An 18,550-nucleotide genomic window follows, 5' to 3' on the forward strand; every position below is an offset into this window, starting at 1 on the left:
ACTAGATGTGGGCATCTGGGACTATTATGTTTTGTGACACACACACAGTGTTTCTGGGTGTTCATCTGTCAGAGTCTGTCCTACACATGGCTGTTTTGCTGTCCCTCCTTCGTTCATTCGTCAACGCAAATTATTCGGTGCATGTGAAGAGTGGAGCTGCCAGCAGTGTTGCCAGGTCTGCTTATTATAGCCGACTTTGGGCTTGTTTTTTTGCGGCACCGTTGGCTTGATCGCAGCGAAACTGTGCATACACCCCCTGGATGCCAGAGCAGAACCTCTGCCCCACATATTTCACATGGGCCTGTTATAGCGCCACCAGGAGTTTTGCAAAACACATTTGACAGTACTCCTACAGATGTTGTCCAAACATCACGCAAATTGGTACACAGTATCTCTATAGTCAATAAACAAAACTTTTCATATTCCATCCTGATTGGCTTCCAAAGTTTGCAGGAGTGCTCCTATTTGAACAAAATGCTTCAAATCATGAACACAGCGTGCAATTTCCATAACATTTTGCACACACGTTTCCACTAAGCCAAGGAAGAAATGCCAGTTGAAAATGTTCAAATCAGCTTCATGGTGGCACTGTAACAGGCAGATTTGTGTTTTTACTTAGAACTGCACCGATCTGTGTAAAACTTTGTATTGTCATCCATCACGCACATCGGTACATATAGTCAAGTGATCAAGACAGATCCGTCTGGTATTTCATATTCCATCCCGATTGGCGTATTCCAAACATTGCTGGCCCACAATAACCTACCTGACTGACGTGGCGGCAACCTGTGCTTCGAGGAGCATTTTTTTCCATAGTTTTGTCTGTAAAGTTGCTTGTAAATATTGGTGGTTGCGAGAATCTGGCAACACTGGGCAGTTACAGTTGCAGTAAGCGTTGCACAGGACAGCAGACGGAACGGGATGAAACGGAGCTCGAAATGCGGTGCAAAGCGACGCGTTTTGACCTTGTAGATCTGCTACTTTTTGTTATTTTTGAATTTGAATCCTGAAAAGTAACAGTTGTGGACATGAGGTTTCCAACCGACAGAGACGATTTATTAGTATTATTACTAGACCGGCCAACTACATGCCCCACCCAGTTATGCAATACCCATTGTCAAGAGTACCCATTCTACCGGCCTGTCTGTCTGTGTCCTTTTTATGACCATGGAGATCTCTGTATCCGTTTGTGTCCCTTTTATGCCCATAATCCATAGTATGGAGTCCCATTCGGCACTCCATACCCACTTGGGTATGGATCAAGCCCTTGGGTCCTTGCCGATGCACATGTCCGAGTTTGAAGTCGGTTGCTCCCATACAGGCCTATGGGTATAGTGGTCTGGTCGGGTCAGCAGTTCTGGACAAGGTTGGAGATTTCACGCATTTATAGTAGGATTATTATTATTATTATATTTGATTGATTGAATACTTTATTAGTCAGAAATGTAAACGGCACGTGATACAGCAAGACATTAAGGCTACAAGGATAACACAAAAAATTGTCCTGGTCCACAATAATACATTTCATCAACAAATACAAACACTATATGTACAAAATGGGAACTTTATGTTTACCTCCCCTTGTGGTCTCCTAATGTTTTTTCAGGCCAGTTTCGAAAGAAACCAGTGTTACACATCCTTTAATGGATGGTGTCAGGGCATTCCACATTTTGGTGGCAGAGCAGTAGAATGACAATTTCCCTATGTTTGTTCTAAATGTGGGTGGTACCAGATTATGGTCGCTCCCTCTAGTGTTGTGGGTGTCACTCACTTTGGAGAAGTACTTAAACACGTATGAGGGTTTTGAGGGCACTATGTCTTTGACTATCTTAAAGAGCATTATTTATTGAGATAAGCGGGATCTGATGAATGTTGTAGGGTTGGTAAGATGAGTTTGGTCTCAGCAGGGTGCATATTGGTGACGTAGTGTTACCCCCAGAATATGGATGCTGGGATTTAATTGGTTAGAGCCAAACCAATGCCAAATCTGTTTGTTCTGATCCCGAGTCCTTATCTACCAAATTACCAATATTTTGGCACAGAGTTTGATATTGATATTTTTATCCAAAACTGCAAAAATATTGAATCTATTGAACGTATTTTATTAAAGTTTCTATTTGAAAACATTTGCACAAAAGTAGCAGATCTACAAGCTCAAAACGTGTTGCTTCGAGCTTGGGGATCTGCTACTTTTGATGCTTTTGTGTGACGCTGTACAGTAGGTAGGATGTTCAAGTAGGGCGTTCATTTACAAAGAAACACACAAAGTTGGAATAAAGGCAGCTCCGATATCGGCCCGACTCAGCCGCGGAAAGAGTTTGAAAGCGTCTCCTGCCGACAATCTGTTGTAGATAGCGCTGTGTCGTCGGGTCGGGACTTCTAGATTGCCGTCGATCAACGACCGAGCAGGTTCGGTCCTGTAGGGGAGAGGGGGGGTAAAGTTTTGGTCCGAGCTGCAGTCCGAGCAGGCTCCAGTGTTGCCAGATTCTGTGAGTGAAACAGTGACCAGGCCTATGAAAACAAGCCCAAAAGAAGCGACCAGTTTCACCACTTGAGCCAGCACTTGCCAGCTTTGTGCTGAACTAAATGGCAACTTTTGCCAACAGACTCCCAGTCTGTTTTTGTCTGAAATAGTGCGTTTGGTGGAGAGTCACGTTAATGGAGATGAGAGGTTTCTGCCCTGACAGCAACGATATGGGTCTGGCTCTACTGCAGAGTTTGGTCTCAGCCAGGGTGCTGATGGTATGGTGGACTAGCAGCATCATTCACTGTGAAGGAGCATGATGCATGAATCACTGGTAATTGACAAAATAAATTAAATGTCACCATAAAGTCTGGCTTACAAAATAGATGCAGTGCAGCGTCCGTCTGTGGCTCCTCTCCTCTTCCGTTTAACTTTCATTTTGTTTCCTATCAAGGGTTAAGTTCCCTCTTCAACCACTTTGAAAAGGAAGGGTGCAATAAAATGGCAATAAAAGCAAGTCTATTCTGATAATAGCAACCATTATACTGATGCCTGCAGGATAACAATAAGTCCATCCACAGCCTCCTAGGGCACTTAGCTGTTACTGTTAAAGGAGTAGTTCACCCAAAGAAATTACACATTTTCTATCAATTTACACACCCCATGAGATTTTTTTTGTTATGATTGTGAAGAAATATATCTGATGTGAGAAGATGATAATGATATAGTCTCAAAGAAAACCCTATATCTTCTGTCTGTGCATTTCTCTGTGAAATGTTGACATTGCGAACCAATGTCAAACGTGTCATTGGGTGGAATGGACGCCCTATGGCGCCATGTAACGACAGGTTTTCCTTTAGTTGTGCTTTGACAAAGTTACTTTTTTTATGAGGCTTATAGTTTATTTTTTCCCTCCTGCTTTGATGTTGTTGACCTGTCTTGTTTTGTCTCTCTCTCTCTCTCTCTCTCTCAGGTCCGTAATATTGGCTGAAGGGCCGTGCAAGCGAGGCTTGTAAAGGATCCCACCGTGGTAAGAAAACACGTTATTTACTCAGTCGTGACCTAAAACCTCAGGCTATAACGGAGCATGTGCTTTTGTTTACCCTCTTGAAATCTACCTCCATTAGTTTTTTTTAATTATCTCTGCCTGTTTTTATTTTACTTTTATTTTACTCATTTATTTATTTTTCTTCTCCGATCCCTTGACAGACACTCCCCTCTCTCATCCTTCGTTTCCACTGTTGCCTCACCTCCACACCTCTCTCTCTGTGTCTCTACCGCTTTCTCTCTGTCTAGGGCTGCAACTATCCATTCTTTTCTTAGCGATTATTTCACCGATAACTAGATTTTCTTTTACATTATCAATGAATCGATTTTGTCATTTAAGCCAGGGGTCTTCAACAGGGGGTCCGGGACCCCTAGGGGGTCCTCAGAGCTACTATAGGGGGTCCGCCAAATCTTTGTGATAGGAGCTAGTTTTTTTTTACATTAACCACTTGAACCCTAGAATTCTTTTTCTGAGGGAACATTAGCCGAAAATAGCAGATCTACAAGCTCTCAACGCCTCGCCCTGCGAGGCGTTGAGAGCTTGTAGATCGGCTATTTTTGGCAAAGAGGCTATAGGTGTAGAGGGAGAAAAGAGCAGACTAAGTAAAAAATCTGAAAAAATAATTTTATACAATATAGAGTAGGGGGTCCCTGCTTCATCTCTCTCTCAGCTAGGGGGTCCTTGACCTGAAAACGTTGAAGACCCCTGATTTAAGCCATATTTTATACTTTGTCGCACAGTGGTGTCATTAAAAAATTGTGAAAAGGGGGTCCCCAGTAACATCTGTTAACACATAATAATAATTTTAACGACTTTATCCATATTTTATACGTTGACTATTCAAAAATAGCAGATATACAAGCTCACAGCGTGTCACTCAGTACCGTGCTGCGAGCTTGTACATCTGCTATTTTTTAACATTTATTGTTTTTTATCTTGAAAGTATTGGAAAATGTTGAATAATTTTGACATTTTTGTGTGTCTCTTTCAGGTTGGTCGTAGTGTGCGCGGAGACCAGGCTCCTCAGCCATGGCGCTGCTAGCCTACCTGAAGAGCCTGTTCGTCCTGCAGCTGTTGATGGGCTTCGTGTTCGTGGTGAGCGGCCTCATCATCAACTTCATCCAGCTGTGCACCTGCGTCCTGTGGCCCGTCAACAAGCAGCTCTACCGCAGGATCAACTGCCGGCTCTCCTACTCTCTCTGGAGCCGTGAGTACAGCCCTGCTTTCTCTCAACAAATGCCTTCTAAATAATATTATGACCCCCCCCCAAATATTTTGTGGGCCGTGGACCCTCATCTGAAAACGTTTTGTGCCAGGGACCCCGGAAGAAGATTTGTGTTAAAAAAAATATATATATATATATTATTCAAAACACTTTTCAAACGATTAAAAAAATAGCAGATGTACAAGCTTGTAGATCTGCTATTTTTGAATAGCCAACGCTAACATATTATGAAATAATAATAATAATAATAATAAACTTTATTTGTATAGCACCTTTCATGACATGAAATGCAGCGCAAAGTGCTTTACAGAGCAAGAATACAGTTACAGTTACAACCAATTTAACAATAAAGCAAACAAAAAATAAAATAAAATAAAAGCAAAAGCATAAAACATTAAAATAGGCAATACAGTGAGGACTTAAAAATCAACCAAAGAGTCAGCTAAAAGCAAGAGTGAAGAAATAGGTCTTGAGCTGTGCTTTAAAGCTATCGACAGAGGCTGCCTGTTTTAGGTGTAATGGGAGTTTATTCCACACTGTTGGTCCGTAAAAGCAGAATGCTGCTTCACCGTATTTTTTATATGTCATTTTAGGCACCTCGAGTAGGTCAGCACTTGAAGACCTGAGGGTCCGGTTTGGATCATGTCTCTCTAGGCAGTCATAGAGGTAGGAAGGTGCCAGACCATTTAGAGCTTTATAAACTATTAAAAGAATTTTAAAATCAATCCTAAAAACAACCGGGAGCCAGTGTAGTGAAGCTAGTACTGGAGTGATATGTTCTCTCATTCTAGTTTTAGTTAAAATTCTGGCTGCCGCATTTTGAACAAGTTGTAATCTGTCAGTTGTTTTCTTAGGCAGGCCAGAGTAGAGTGCATTGCAGTAATCAAGCCGAGAGAAAACAAAAGCGTGGATCAGCGTTTTTGCGTCGTCTAGCGACAGATAGTCTCTAATTCGCGCAATATTTCTAAGATGAAAGAAAGCAATCTTGGTGACATGATTAATGTGTGCATTAAAATTCAATTCAGAGTCGATAGTAACCCCCAGGTTCTTTACTGTGGTGTTACTTTCTACAGCCAGGTTACCAAGTCTACTTATTATTAATTCTCTCTGCTCACTGGAGCCAATTATGAGAATTTCTGTTTTATCCTCATTTAGCTTAAGAAAGTTCTCACTCATCCAGCATTTTATACTGGACAGACAGGTCAACAATGGGTCTAGAGCGCAGGGGTCGTCTGGAGCTACCGAAAGATACAGCTGGGTATCATCAGCATAGAAATGGAAGTTCACTCCGTGATCGGCGATGAGTTCTCCCAGTGGTAGTATATACAGGGAGAACAATAAGGGACCCAGAATTGAGCCCTGTGGAATACCAGAACAGATGTCATGTTTGTCTGAGTCAAAATTAGCTAGGCTGACAAAATAGCTTCTGCCTGTTAGGTAAGAGTAAAACCAAGACAAGGCTGTGCCTGACAAACCAATCCAGTACTCCATGCGTTGTAGAAGAATTTTGTGATCAATCGTGTCAAAAGCAGCGGTTAAGTCAAGGAGTAGGAGAACAGATATATTTTTGTTGTCAGCGGACACCCTAAGATCATTAATTACTTTTAGTAATTAATGATGACACGGATGCTTTCCCGGTTTTATTGGGTTAAAGCAGGGGTCTTCAACAGGGGGTCTGGGACCCCTAGGGGGTCCTCAGAGTTACTATAGGGGGTCCGCCAAATCTTTGTGTGATGTGATTTTTTTTTTACCTTAACCACTTGAACCCTAGCATCTCTTTTCTGAGGAGAACTTTAGCCAAAAAATAGCAGATCTACAAGCTCACAACGCCTCGCGCTGCGAGGCGTTGTGAGCTTGTAGATCGGCAATTTTTTGGCAAAGAGGTGTTTGGTGTAGAGGGAAAAAAGAGCAGACCAAGTACCGGTAAACAAAAACAGTTAAATCTGAAACACAATTTTTATACAATATAGAGGGGGTCCCTGCTTCATCTCTCTCTCAGCTAGGGGGTCCCCTAGCTGAGAGGTCCCCTGAAAACTTTGAAGACCCCTGGGTTAAAGCATATCCGTGATCGTAATTTTTGTGTTTTTTTTTAAATATCAAAAGTCCCTAAAAGGCCAATCTTAATTTGCTTCCTGTGAACGCAAACGTGCTGCGTGAATACATGGATAGACTCTTATGAATATAAATGAAGTCTTGATTTCATTCACCTGTGTGACTCCCATAGCTGCACGTTCCTCCACTCGCACCTGATTTCAATTACAGGACTACGCCGTTTTGAATATCATTCAAGATGACGTCCAGACGGTGTATTACTCGTTTTAAACTTAATCAGCACACTAGAATATGTATCTGAAAACATTTTAGATTAGAAATAAGCAATGTAGTAACAAACATGCTTCTCACTGGCCGCCTCTCTCTGACTTAGGCAGCATGAGCGAGCACAAATGAACACAAACACTAGCCTTCTGCTGCGCTGCCTGCAGCAGAGAGTTCCCATAGTCCGGGGGAACGGGACCTTCTGATTGGTTGGAACAGCGTTTCAGACTGAAACTTTAACATAAAATGACAGAAAAGGCCATTTCACCAGGACTTTAAAACTTGACGCCGCAATATGCTGTACATCTCGATAGCGTCAGATTATCCCTAAACTTATTCAACAAAGTAGATATACGTGTTTCTATGTGTTTCACTCACATCAAACATCCGAACAAAAAACATGTTGTTTGCCGTTACAAAAAAATGATATTGTCTTTATCTTTTTGTGGGAAATTATTTTAAGTATTAAGTTCTGAGTTCCCGGAAATCGCATTACTACAACCTTCTGAGCAGTGCAGCACTAAATTAGGTTCTGAGAAGAACCTTATCTGAAAAGGAGCTGTAGTGTATGGAAATAAGTCCACAGTATGTCACTAGACTCACTACACAATAAATAGGACAGAAGTGTGGTTGTGAGTGATGGCCCTGATATCGTGGGCTAGGTACAGTGGCCCTCATTTATCAACGCAGCGTATAAACCGCCATATATTCGGTCGTACACCAACGTCGAAGTCACATTTATCAACGCATCCTACACAGCTGATCCGAGCGTACACTTGGTCCCAGCATTGATAAATGTCATGGCTGAAACCGAGCGTCATTTAAATAACACGCCCTTAAATATTCTCAAAACGCCCCGATTTTATACTTGGGTGTGTGCCGTGTCGCGCACTGAAAATGTCTCATAATGCGTTGCAGCGTAACACGTTGTGCACTTTTAGATCTGCTATTTTTGTAGTGTATAAATCATGCTCAAGATTAGACAAGGAAATATGACAATCTGCTCATAGATTCGTATTCTCTAAGAAATATAATATATATTCTGTTATATTAATGTTTACTTTATTGACTTGCCTGAACTGGCAAATGCAAAATAATTACAGCATAAACTATTGGGTCAAATATGTTATAGCGGCACCGCCCCACAACCCTTGCTGTGACCAATGTCAGGATCCATTTCTGGCTTTCACAGCTGTGTATTACTGGTTCGGGACTCGATAATATCTGTTGCTATTTGGGAACTTTGCAGAGTTACACATATAGACTTCTGTGATGCAGCCGTGTGTGTGTGCAACTGCTCAGCATCTGTTCAAAGGCATGAGAGCAGCGTTGCCAGATTTTGCGAGAGAAACAAGCGATCGGGTCTACGAAAACAAGTCCAAAAGGGGCGTCTAGGCCACATGAGCATCGCGTATTTGAAAATGGCCGATCTACAAGCTCACAACACGTTACGATGTGACACGTTGTGAGTGTTGAATCTTAAAAAAAAACATTTTAACAGCACATGTCTGGTACAGGGGTCACAAAATACTTTTAAATGGGTGGGGTCCATGGACAAATGGCTCTTAATTTAGGGGTCCTTGACATGAAAATGAAAATGTTTGACAACCACTGGTTTAAACAACATTTAGGAAGCAAGCCCAAAATAAGCAACTATACTTTAGAAACAAGCCCAAAAAAAAACGCAACTACCAATATTTTCAAGCGACTTTACAGAAAAACAAGCTTATAATAAGCAGAGATGGCAACTCTGCATGAGAGAGAGCCTGTTGAGATAGATTGTAGGAATCCTGTCATGCTAGTGGAGCATAAAACAGCTGAGCCAGAAGCGGTGAAGAAGTGGTCCACAACCTCTTCAGCCACGCCGGAACATCTGCAGGGAACGAGGGAGTGTTTAAGGACAGTGGTTCCCAAACGTTTTCAAGTCAAGGACCCCCAAATTGTGTAATGTATTTGGCCACGGACCCCCATCTGAAAATGTTTTGTGCCAGGGACCCCCAGAAGAGAAGATTTATGTAAAAGAAATTCAGAATTATTCAAGTGTCCAAAGATCTTCGATTTGTATTTTTTTTAAATAATGAAAAAAATAGCAGATGTACAATCTCGCAGTGCGGCACGAAGTGACACGCTGTAAGCTCGTAGATCTGCTATTTCGATGCCATTTTTTCATAGCCAACGTTAACTACTTTTTCTGGCTTAAACAGCCAGAAACTTCTACAAAACCGGCCATGGCTGACAGCTGTTACTGAGTGAAAATCTCCCAGCCCAAACCAGGGAACCTTGTACCCTGCAATAAACTATATCCCCTGTTTATAGCTGACTTTTGCAATGAAGCCACTATATCCCCTGTTTATAGCTGTCTTATGCAATGAAGCCGCTAAATCCTTAGCCTGGGATCCAGCCTGATTCACTACGTTCGGCAGATTTTCTTTTTTCTCACTTCGCTTATCAGTCGGGCCAGCCTCCTATTTGACTCGTATTTCAATTACGTACTGTAGGCAAGTCAGGAAGTGACTCGAGTTTTACATTGGACCACAGTGGTCCCCCCCCCCGCCCTACAGACCAATCAGAAGCCGCGAGTTGTTTTCTCCCATTTGTGCACGGAGATAGGAGGTTTTCCAGACAGTGTAGAGTGAGAAAAAGAATCCGACGAATGTAGCGAAGCGGTCTGGATCCCAGGCTACTATATCCCTTGTTTATAGCTGTCTTCTGCAATGAAGCCGGCAGGAATCAAGAGGGTTTTATTTGCCTCTCACAAAGCAGTATATCATTTTGGTGTTACACGATACACAAGACTGTGTTAACAGGCTAGTAACAGCAATACGGTATACAACAAGATAATAAAACAGTGAATTGTAATGAAATAAAATACAGAAATAAGAACATTTAAGATGAGATTAAAAACAAAGGTTAAAAAAACTCCTGGCAGCAACAGGTAATCGGGCAGTTGTGTGAGGAAAAACGAGCATGGTTATTTACAGATTAATCAAGGCGGTACTACTCTATATGGCCTTTGTCGGGTGGAAACCTCATTATGTCCCAAACTGTTACTTTTTCAGGATAAAAAAAAAAAAAAAAAAAGAGTTTACAGATCTGCTACTTTTGATGCTTTTGTGTGACGTTGTAGTATGATCAAGAAGGGCGTTAATTCATGAAAAAACACAATAAGTTACAATATGGAGATAAGGGGTTTCCCGCCCGACAGCAACGATATACTGTGCCATACCTGCTGTGGCTGGAAGCAAAGATCTGCAAGCTCACAATGCGCCCCAAAGCGCCGCGTTGTGAGCTTGTAGATCTGCTATTTTCAAATAAAGTATACATAGGGCTGAAGTGGTTAATGTCAATCAAAATCTACAAAGTAACTAAAGTTTACAAATAATTATTGAAAGTATTGAAAATTGGAAATACTCCAGTAAAGTAAAAATTCATGAAAAGTGTACTTAAGTACAGTACTTGAGTAAATGTACTTAGTTACTTTTCACCACTGCACTTTTGTAGTTTTATTCAAGTATAATTCTGAATTGAAAGTGTGTCTACAGCATGGTATTGCTACTTTTACATAAGTAAAAAAATATATATCTATATACATATATATATATATATATATATATATATATATATATATATATATATATAGAGTAATTCTTTCACTACTGTTCCCCTCTCACACAAACTTATGAAAATTCACACCAAACACTTAAAAAAAAAAAGTGAACTCACTTCACACCAGTACAATGGTTAAATGCTACAGTAGATTGGCTTTGCATAGTCAGGCTATTTTCCATGTGGTTGCTTTATCGTTTTCCCCATTGGATAGGTTTTGCTGAGCAGAACACTGTTATCGGTGAATAATACTGGGCTCAGCCTGGGAGAGAGGACTAACCATTTAATCATGTCCGCCCCAAAATAAAAGGACATTAAATCTTTTTAATGCAGACAAATCGATTTATATCTGTCGTCTGATCAAATCCTGTGTCGTAAAGTTAGAAATGAGTTTTGAAGGTACGCCTGTATCTGCTGATATTTAATAGTTTTTTAGCACTGCGAAGAAAGACGGATAGGGTAGAGATTATTTTGAATTATTTCCCCCCATTACACTGCTGAAAGGTACAATGAAAATTATATTATTTTCAATATTTCTAGATAATATAAATATTCATATCTTTCGTTAAAATGTACGTGGAAAATTGGATAATGTACTGGGCTATCGCCCAGCCCCAGTTTGAATAGGCATTTATTGGCAGGTTGGGTCCAGTGTGTCCTTAATGCTTAACCCATTAAGACCTGGAACTGTCATTTTTAGACTTGAGCTAAAAAGCATTATTTTACACTTTGGGCTATTCAAAAATAGCAGATATACAAGCTCATAGCGCGGCACCGAGTGCCGCGCTATGAGCTTGTAGATCTGCTATTTTTGAAAATTTGTGAAAATGTGTGCAAATCTTTGAATATATATATTTTTAAAGCGAACATTTTTAACTCAAATCTTTGCTTCTGGGGGTCCCTGGAACACTATATTTTGATGGGGGTCAGCGGCCAAATGCATATAATTTTGGGGGTCCTTGACATGAAAAAGATTGAGCACCACTGATATAGAAACATACGTTTTTCAGAAAACTGTTGAGATTTAGGAGACATGTAGAATCGGCTTCAGGTCTCAATGGGTTAAATGTATACCCCGTCCTACGACGGAATAACGTGTTGAAAATTGCAGACAAGCGTTGTGAGCTTGTAGGTCTGCTATTTTCACTACTTTTGTTCTATTTTCACTACCTTTGTGCGCCACTGTCAGATGGAAGCCTTATGTCCAAAACTGTTACTTTTCCAGGATTAAAATTCAAAAATGCCAAAAGTAGCAGATCTACAAGCTCAAAACGCCTTGCGCTGTGTTTCTTGTGGATCTACTACTTTTGATGCTTTTGTGTGACGCTGTAATATGATCTAGTAGGGGTTAGTTTATGAAAAAACACAAAAAGTTAGAATATGGAGACAAGCGTTTTTTGACCGACAGTGAAGATCTGATGAAGTAGTGTTTTAATTCATGAAAAACATAAATGTGGAGATACTGCCCAACAGCAACAATATAATATTGCAAGTGGAACTGGGGAAACGCATGTGTGTGTTCTCTTTGTCAGCCAAGAACATACACGTACGTGGGTTGGTTGTAAGGGTAACCGTCTTCCATGCCGACATCTCGCCACTCCGACTAGTGGCTTCCGCGTGCGGTTAGGGTGAGGGTTAGGTATAGGGTTCGTTAACGTCGGAAAGGCGACATGTCGGAAAGCCGCCATGTAACCGTTGTAAGAGGCTTCTAACAACTTAAACGGCTTGCTGTGCAATGTCCTCTATCATGGGTAGCCGCTGCCAAATATGGGCGATACGCCGATACAAGCTCACGGTGCGTCACTTCGTGCCACGCTGCAAGCTTGTATATCTGCTATATTTGAACAATTTTGAAAAATATCGAAAATGTTTGGAAGATTTTGAATTATTGGTTTTAACCAATTAAGACCTGGAAATGTCTCATTTTTAGATTTGAGCTAAAAAGCATTATTTTACACTTTGTGCTATTCAAAAATAGCAGATATACAAGCTGCAGATATACAGCTACGAGCTTGTATATCTGCTATTTTTGAAAAATCGTGAAAATGTGTGCAAATCTTTGAATATATATATTTTTAAAGCGAACATTTTTAACTCAAATCTTTGCTTCTGGGGGTCCCTGGAACAAGATATTTTGATGGGGTTGCGCGGCCAAATACATATCATTTTGGGGGTCCTTGACATGAAAAAGATTGAGCACCACTGATATAGAAACATACGTTTTTCAGAAAACTGTTGGGATTTAGGAGACATGTAGAATCGGCTTCAGGTCTAAAAGGGTTAACATTAATCTCCCTGTCCCTGGCACAAAAACATTTTCAGATGGGGGTTTGCGGCCAGATACATTATCATTTAGGGGGTCCTTGACACGAAAAAGTTTGAGAACCCCTGTTTTACAGCACCGTGTAAATATCTGTGTCCTTATGTGTCCATAAATAAATTATTACTGTGTGTTTGTGTGTGCGTGCAGAGCTGGTGATGCTGCTGGAATGGTGGTCGGGCACAGACTGCATACTCTACACCGACCAAGCCACGGTGGACAAATTCGGCAAGGAGCACGTCATCGTCATCCTCAATCACAACTTTGAGATCGACTTCCTCTGCGGCTGGACCATGTGTGAAAGATACGGGATCCTGGGGGTCAGTAGCAGTAGCACCCACACAAAATGTAAACGCATGACTAGGCCTGTCACAATTATTACATAATCGACTAATCACAATTATTTGAGATAATCGCAATAATTATTTTACGTAATCGTCATAATTTCCATGTTAAAAACGTTCATATATTTTCAAAATAATTCTAAAATGGTGGGAATAGCAGATATACAAGCTCAAAACGTGTCACAACGCATTTTGAGCTTGTAGATTTGTCATATCTGCCCTGTACAATCTTTCTTTCCGAAGGCTAAACGCCAAACTGAAATGTAATTTTTATTCTTAATATTTCAATAATGTTCAACGACAGAAACACAATTAAATCGTTAATGGTAAAATTATTTGAGTGACAATTAATCGTCAAGTAAATTTCATAATCGTGACAGCCCTATGCATGACTCATCAATGTTTTTGTATATATTTGTTTTGGGGAAACAAAGTAGGGCTGCATGGCATTTCCTTGAATATTGCAGTGCCAATATTGTCACATTTGCAAGTCATTGCTGTTGGGTGGAAACCTCAAATGTCCAAAACTTTTCAGGATTAAAAAGAATAAATAAATAGTAGATCTACAAGCTCAAAACGCATCGGATCGTGACGTGTCTTGAGCTCAAAGATCGGCTACTTTTGTGTGAAACTGTAGTACTGTATGACGAAGTAGGCAATTCATTTACGGAATTTTCCAAAAATATTTAAGTTTAAAATATGGAGATACTGTAACAGGTTTCTGCCTGACAGCAACATTCAAAATGGTCAAAACTGAAGGTGAAATTATGATGATTTAGGAAAAGATTAACATTTTTATTTTGACTTTACTGTAATACCTAGTGTCAATGTTTTTTTTTGGGAACACATTTCTTAAATGAATCCCTTTCCAGCAGCAGTTTACTCAAGTCTAATAGCAAAGGTGCATTCTGTGACGATGTATTGTGGTGATGATGGTATAGAATACATTGCCTAGGAGAAAAATAAACACAGTTCAGTGGCTTCCGTCATCAATGACAACAATAAGAGCTACAGTACTACCCCAGCTCATTAGATTGTTGTATGCTCACAAATCCACTTATCGTGAGCAAGAATTGAATTAAGGCTTTGTTCCCATTTGACCTGTCTGGGGTTGATTCCCAGGAGCATGAATAAGATGATGTGATTATTTGCTGCGACTTGTCTCCCCCCCCCCCCCAGAGTTCAAAGGTGTTGGCCAAACACGAGCTACTGAAGGTGCCTCTGATTGGCTGGACCTGGTATTTCCTGGAGATCGTCTTCTGCAAGAGGAAGTGGGAGGAAGACAGAGAGACTGTCTTCAAAGGCCTGAGCCAGCTCAAAGACTACCCCGAGTTTATGTGGGTATGTATCTGTATCTGTAGACCACCCTGAGTTTATGTGGGTATGTATCTGTAGACCACCCTGAGTTTATGTGGGTACGTATCTGTAGACTACCCCCCAGGGACGTCACAGGCTCTCAGAAGTTGGGGGGGATGGACTTTGGGATGGACCTCTTACTTTATGCTTTGGCTATTCAAAAATAGCAGATATACAAGCTCATAGCACGGCACCAATTGCCGCGCTATGAGCTTGTAGATCTGCTATTTTAGAAAAAATAGATCTGCTATTTTTTGCAAATCTTTTGCATATCATTTTTTTCAAGCGAACATTTGTAACTGTCAAATGTGAACAAATTTTGTATTTAAAAATATTTTTTTTGGCGGATTTTGTTATTTTTTTCCCGGTGTTTTGGTTACTTTATTTCGGGGTTAGGTTATTTAATTCTTATTTTTGCCTGATTTTACCGATTTATTATTTTAAAAAAATAAGATACATTTTATTTTATTTTTTTCAAAAAGTGGGGGGTATGAAATCACGGATCTGTGAGAGTGAGGGTGTCGCGTCGTATGCACAGTGAATGGCCGTGACGCCCCTACTACGCCCACCGGCCATTCATTTGTATGGCCAGTGGGGATATGTTTTATCTTGCTGCTTCTGGTCAGACTGAATTAAATAAAAAAAATTTAAAAACAGCCTTTCCTTTTCGGAAATGTTGACGATTTATATCTGATAATATCACAACATTTAACAATTTAATTAAAATGTATGTTGACCACATGAACAGCTGGCATTCCTATTTTGGGCAGATTTTCAAAATGTTTCAAAGTTTGTCCAGATGTTTTCACAAGTAGCCCAAATAGCAGCCCTACAAGCTCAAACAGCGTAGCATTGCGACCTTATATAAGTATATATGACATTACCCCCCCCCCCACCCTCTTGTTATATTTTCTATTTTAACCAAATGGAACCCTGAATGTATAAGTGTGGTCAAGCAGGAACCCTGAGTGTGTACAGTACAGTTAAGAGTGTACATCAAGCAGTTCACCAGTCATTTGCTGAGGGTTTTGTCAAGCTGCTGTGACTACACAATTGTCTTATCTTTTTTTATCTTGAAATCTTTTCTGAAGACTTTTCATTCAACCTTTATTTAAGATCCTCGGAGAGATCATTGAGGGAGACCCTCATTTACAATGATGCCGAGATTACACACATATAAATAACATAAGAGTTACAAGAAAAAACAATAAAGTTGACACAAACAATTGCATGTTAACATCAATCCGTTAAAACAGTTGCATACAGGTAATACACAGTTATTATATAGATTCCTAAAATGGCCAATAGATACTAGGGTATTCATTTTAAGCTCTTGTTGCAAGAGGTTCCAAGACTCAGGTGCACCAAAGCTGAAAGCAGCATTTCCCTGTTCCGAATTGGCAAAAGGAACCAGCAGGATTAGCCAATCGCTGGAGCGGGTTAGTATGTGATTAGGTTTCAGACGTAGCATGGATGAGATATAAGGTGGTAATTTTCCAACCAGGGCTTTATAAATAAAAAGATGCCAATGACTATTGCGTCTCTCTCAGTCAGAGAAGACCAGCCCACCTTTATCATACAAGGCACAATGATGGCTGTTGTAGCTATCAGCAGTAATAAATCTCAGAGCTGAGTGGTAAACTGAGTCCAAAGGCTTGAGTGTGGAGGCGGCTGCCTGACCTTTGTCTGTACAAAGGTTTGTACAGGGGGGGGGGGGGGGTGGGGTGTAATTTGCAAGCAAAGGCATAGGATGGAATTGGTATTAACTGGGGAATATTCAAATGCAGCCTGTAGGTTAGCAGTGACAACATACAGAAATGTGTGGGTGGAGGAAATAATTGTCAGAACGACAGAAAAAGAACAGTTGTACTACAGTACAATACTTGAGTAATTTTGCTTAGTTACTGTCCACCATGCTGACTTGGGAGTGAGTGTGTCCTTTCTCCGTTTCTCCATTGATCTCCACAGTAATGACATGTAGGACAGAACCAGTGTTGCCATGTCTGCTTATTATTATAAGTGACTTTGGGCTTGTTTTTCTGTAAAGTCACTTAAATATTGGTTAGTTGCGGTTGGGCTTGTTTCTAAAGTGTAGTTGCTTATTTGGGCTTGCTTGCTAAATGTTGTTTAAACCAGTGGTTCTGAAACATTTTTATGCCAAGGACCCCCAGATTAATATATAATTGTCTGAGTATCCCCATCTGAAAACATTTTGTGCCACAGGGACCCCCATACCAGATTTGTGTTGTTAAAATGTTACAACAACATTTCAGATTTTTCACTTTTTCCACAAGTTCTTTTTTTTTTTTAATGGCAGATCAACAAGCTCGCGTTGTGAGCTTGTAGATCGGCTATTTTCAAATGGCCGATGCATATACTAGGTTTAAAGTGATCATGAGTTAGTCGCTTCTATTGGGCTTGTTTTCATAGACCCTGGTTGCTTATTTCTCTCGCAAAACCTGGCAACACTGGCCAGAAACTGTGTCAAAGTGCACCAGCTGTACTTTAAAACATCCCTGCATGTGGCGGTCGAAGGTTTGTTGATTCGGTGAGGCCTCAGGAGGAACTGGCCTTTTTTGAAAGTGTTTCACACTGGCTTTGTAGTATTCTAAAGACACAGTCCGCCCCTGCTGTCCCTTCTGCAATGCATAATGCATGGATTAAAGTTCTCAGTCGCCACAACTGATTTCAGTCATTTGGATTCCAATAGAGGCCAGCATGGCTTCTATGAAAGCGTGACACCCACCGAAAATAGCAGATCTAGCTTATAGATCTGCAAGTAGAACGGGAAAAACGTGTGTGTGTGTGTGTGTGTGTATGTGTGTGTTCTCTTTGGCAGCCTAGAACATACACGTACGTGGGTTGGTTGTAAGAGGCTTCTAACAACTAAAACGGCTTGCTGTGCAATGTCCTCTATCATGGGTAGCCGCCAAATATGGGCGATACAAGCTCACAGTGCGTCACTTCGTGCCACGCTGCGAGCTTGTATATCTGCTATTTTTGAACAATTTAGAAAAATATCGAAAATGTTTGGAAGATTTTGAATGATTTAGAATTGGTTTTAACATTAATCTTCTCTTCTGGAGGTCCCTGGCACAAAAACATTTTCAGATGGGGGTTTGCGGCCAGATACATTATCATTTTGAGGGTCTTTGACACGAAAAAGTTTGAGAACCTCTGTTTTACAGCACCGTGTAAATATCTGTGTCCTTATGTGTCCATAAATATATTATTAATGTGTGTTTGTGTGTGCGTGCAGAGCTGGTGATGCTGCTGGAATGGTGGTCATTATGTTATTTTGAGATTATAGTATTAGAAGTGGTCAAACTAGCAATAGAATACATGTTTAGAAGCAGCTTCCATAAACATGAATGGTCTGAGAAATGTCATGAAAGCAAAGGCTTAAAGCCTCAATCAGCGATTTCTTCAACTGGTTGGCTGTATGTAGAACAGCAGCAACATAGGTTTAGAACGATAATAACTAAACAAACATCATAATGACATTTTCAGTCACAAGATTTTATTTAGCTTTATTCCATGATAATGTCTCCTTGCCTTTTTTATTGAAATAAGGGTCTTATTTTCCCGGCATCTTCGCTTGGCTTTTCGATGCAGCTTAACCCATTTAGACCGGGGACGCATCCATGTCATTTTAAGATTTCTTTGCCTATTCAAAAATAGCAGATCTACAAGCTCATAGCGCGGCACTATGAGCTTGTGAATCTGCCATTTTTGAAAAAACGTGAAAATGTGTGCAAATCATTGAATTTTTCTTTACATTTTTAACTCAAATCTTTGCTTCTGGGGGGTCCCTGGAACAACCTATTTTGAGATGGGGGTCTGCAGCCAAATACATATAATTTTGGGGAAC

The 18,550-nt window shown here is 40.5% G+C and overlaps 1 protein-coding gene across 1 annotated transcript in view; it reads left to right on the top strand.

The window, feature by feature from the left end:
* LOC311064908 (1-acyl-sn-glycerol-3-phosphate acyltransferase gamma-like) overlaps positions 1-18,550 on the top strand; it is a 45,033-nt gene that overhangs the window by 15,451 nt on the left and 11,032 nt on the right. Inside the window, exons 2-5 of the mRNA XM_084084959.1 lie at positions 3,438-3,494; positions 4,504-4,719; positions 13,130-13,299; positions 14,503-14,664. Coding sequence (XP_083941085.1) covers positions 4,542-4,719; positions 13,130-13,299; positions 14,503-14,664 — 510 coding nt within the window. The 5' untranslated portion in view covers positions 3,438-3,494; positions 4,504-4,541. The remainder of the gene's footprint in view (positions 1-3,437; positions 3,495-4,503; positions 4,720-13,129; positions 13,300-14,502; positions 14,665-18,550) is intronic.

The sequence above is a fragment of the Gymnoscopelus microlampas genome, assembly GCF_963454915.1.
Source record: "Gymnoscopelus microlampas genome assembly, chromosome: 17".
NCBI lineage: Eukaryota > Metazoa > Chordata > Actinopteri > Myctophiformes > Myctophidae > Gymnoscopelus > Gymnoscopelus microlampas.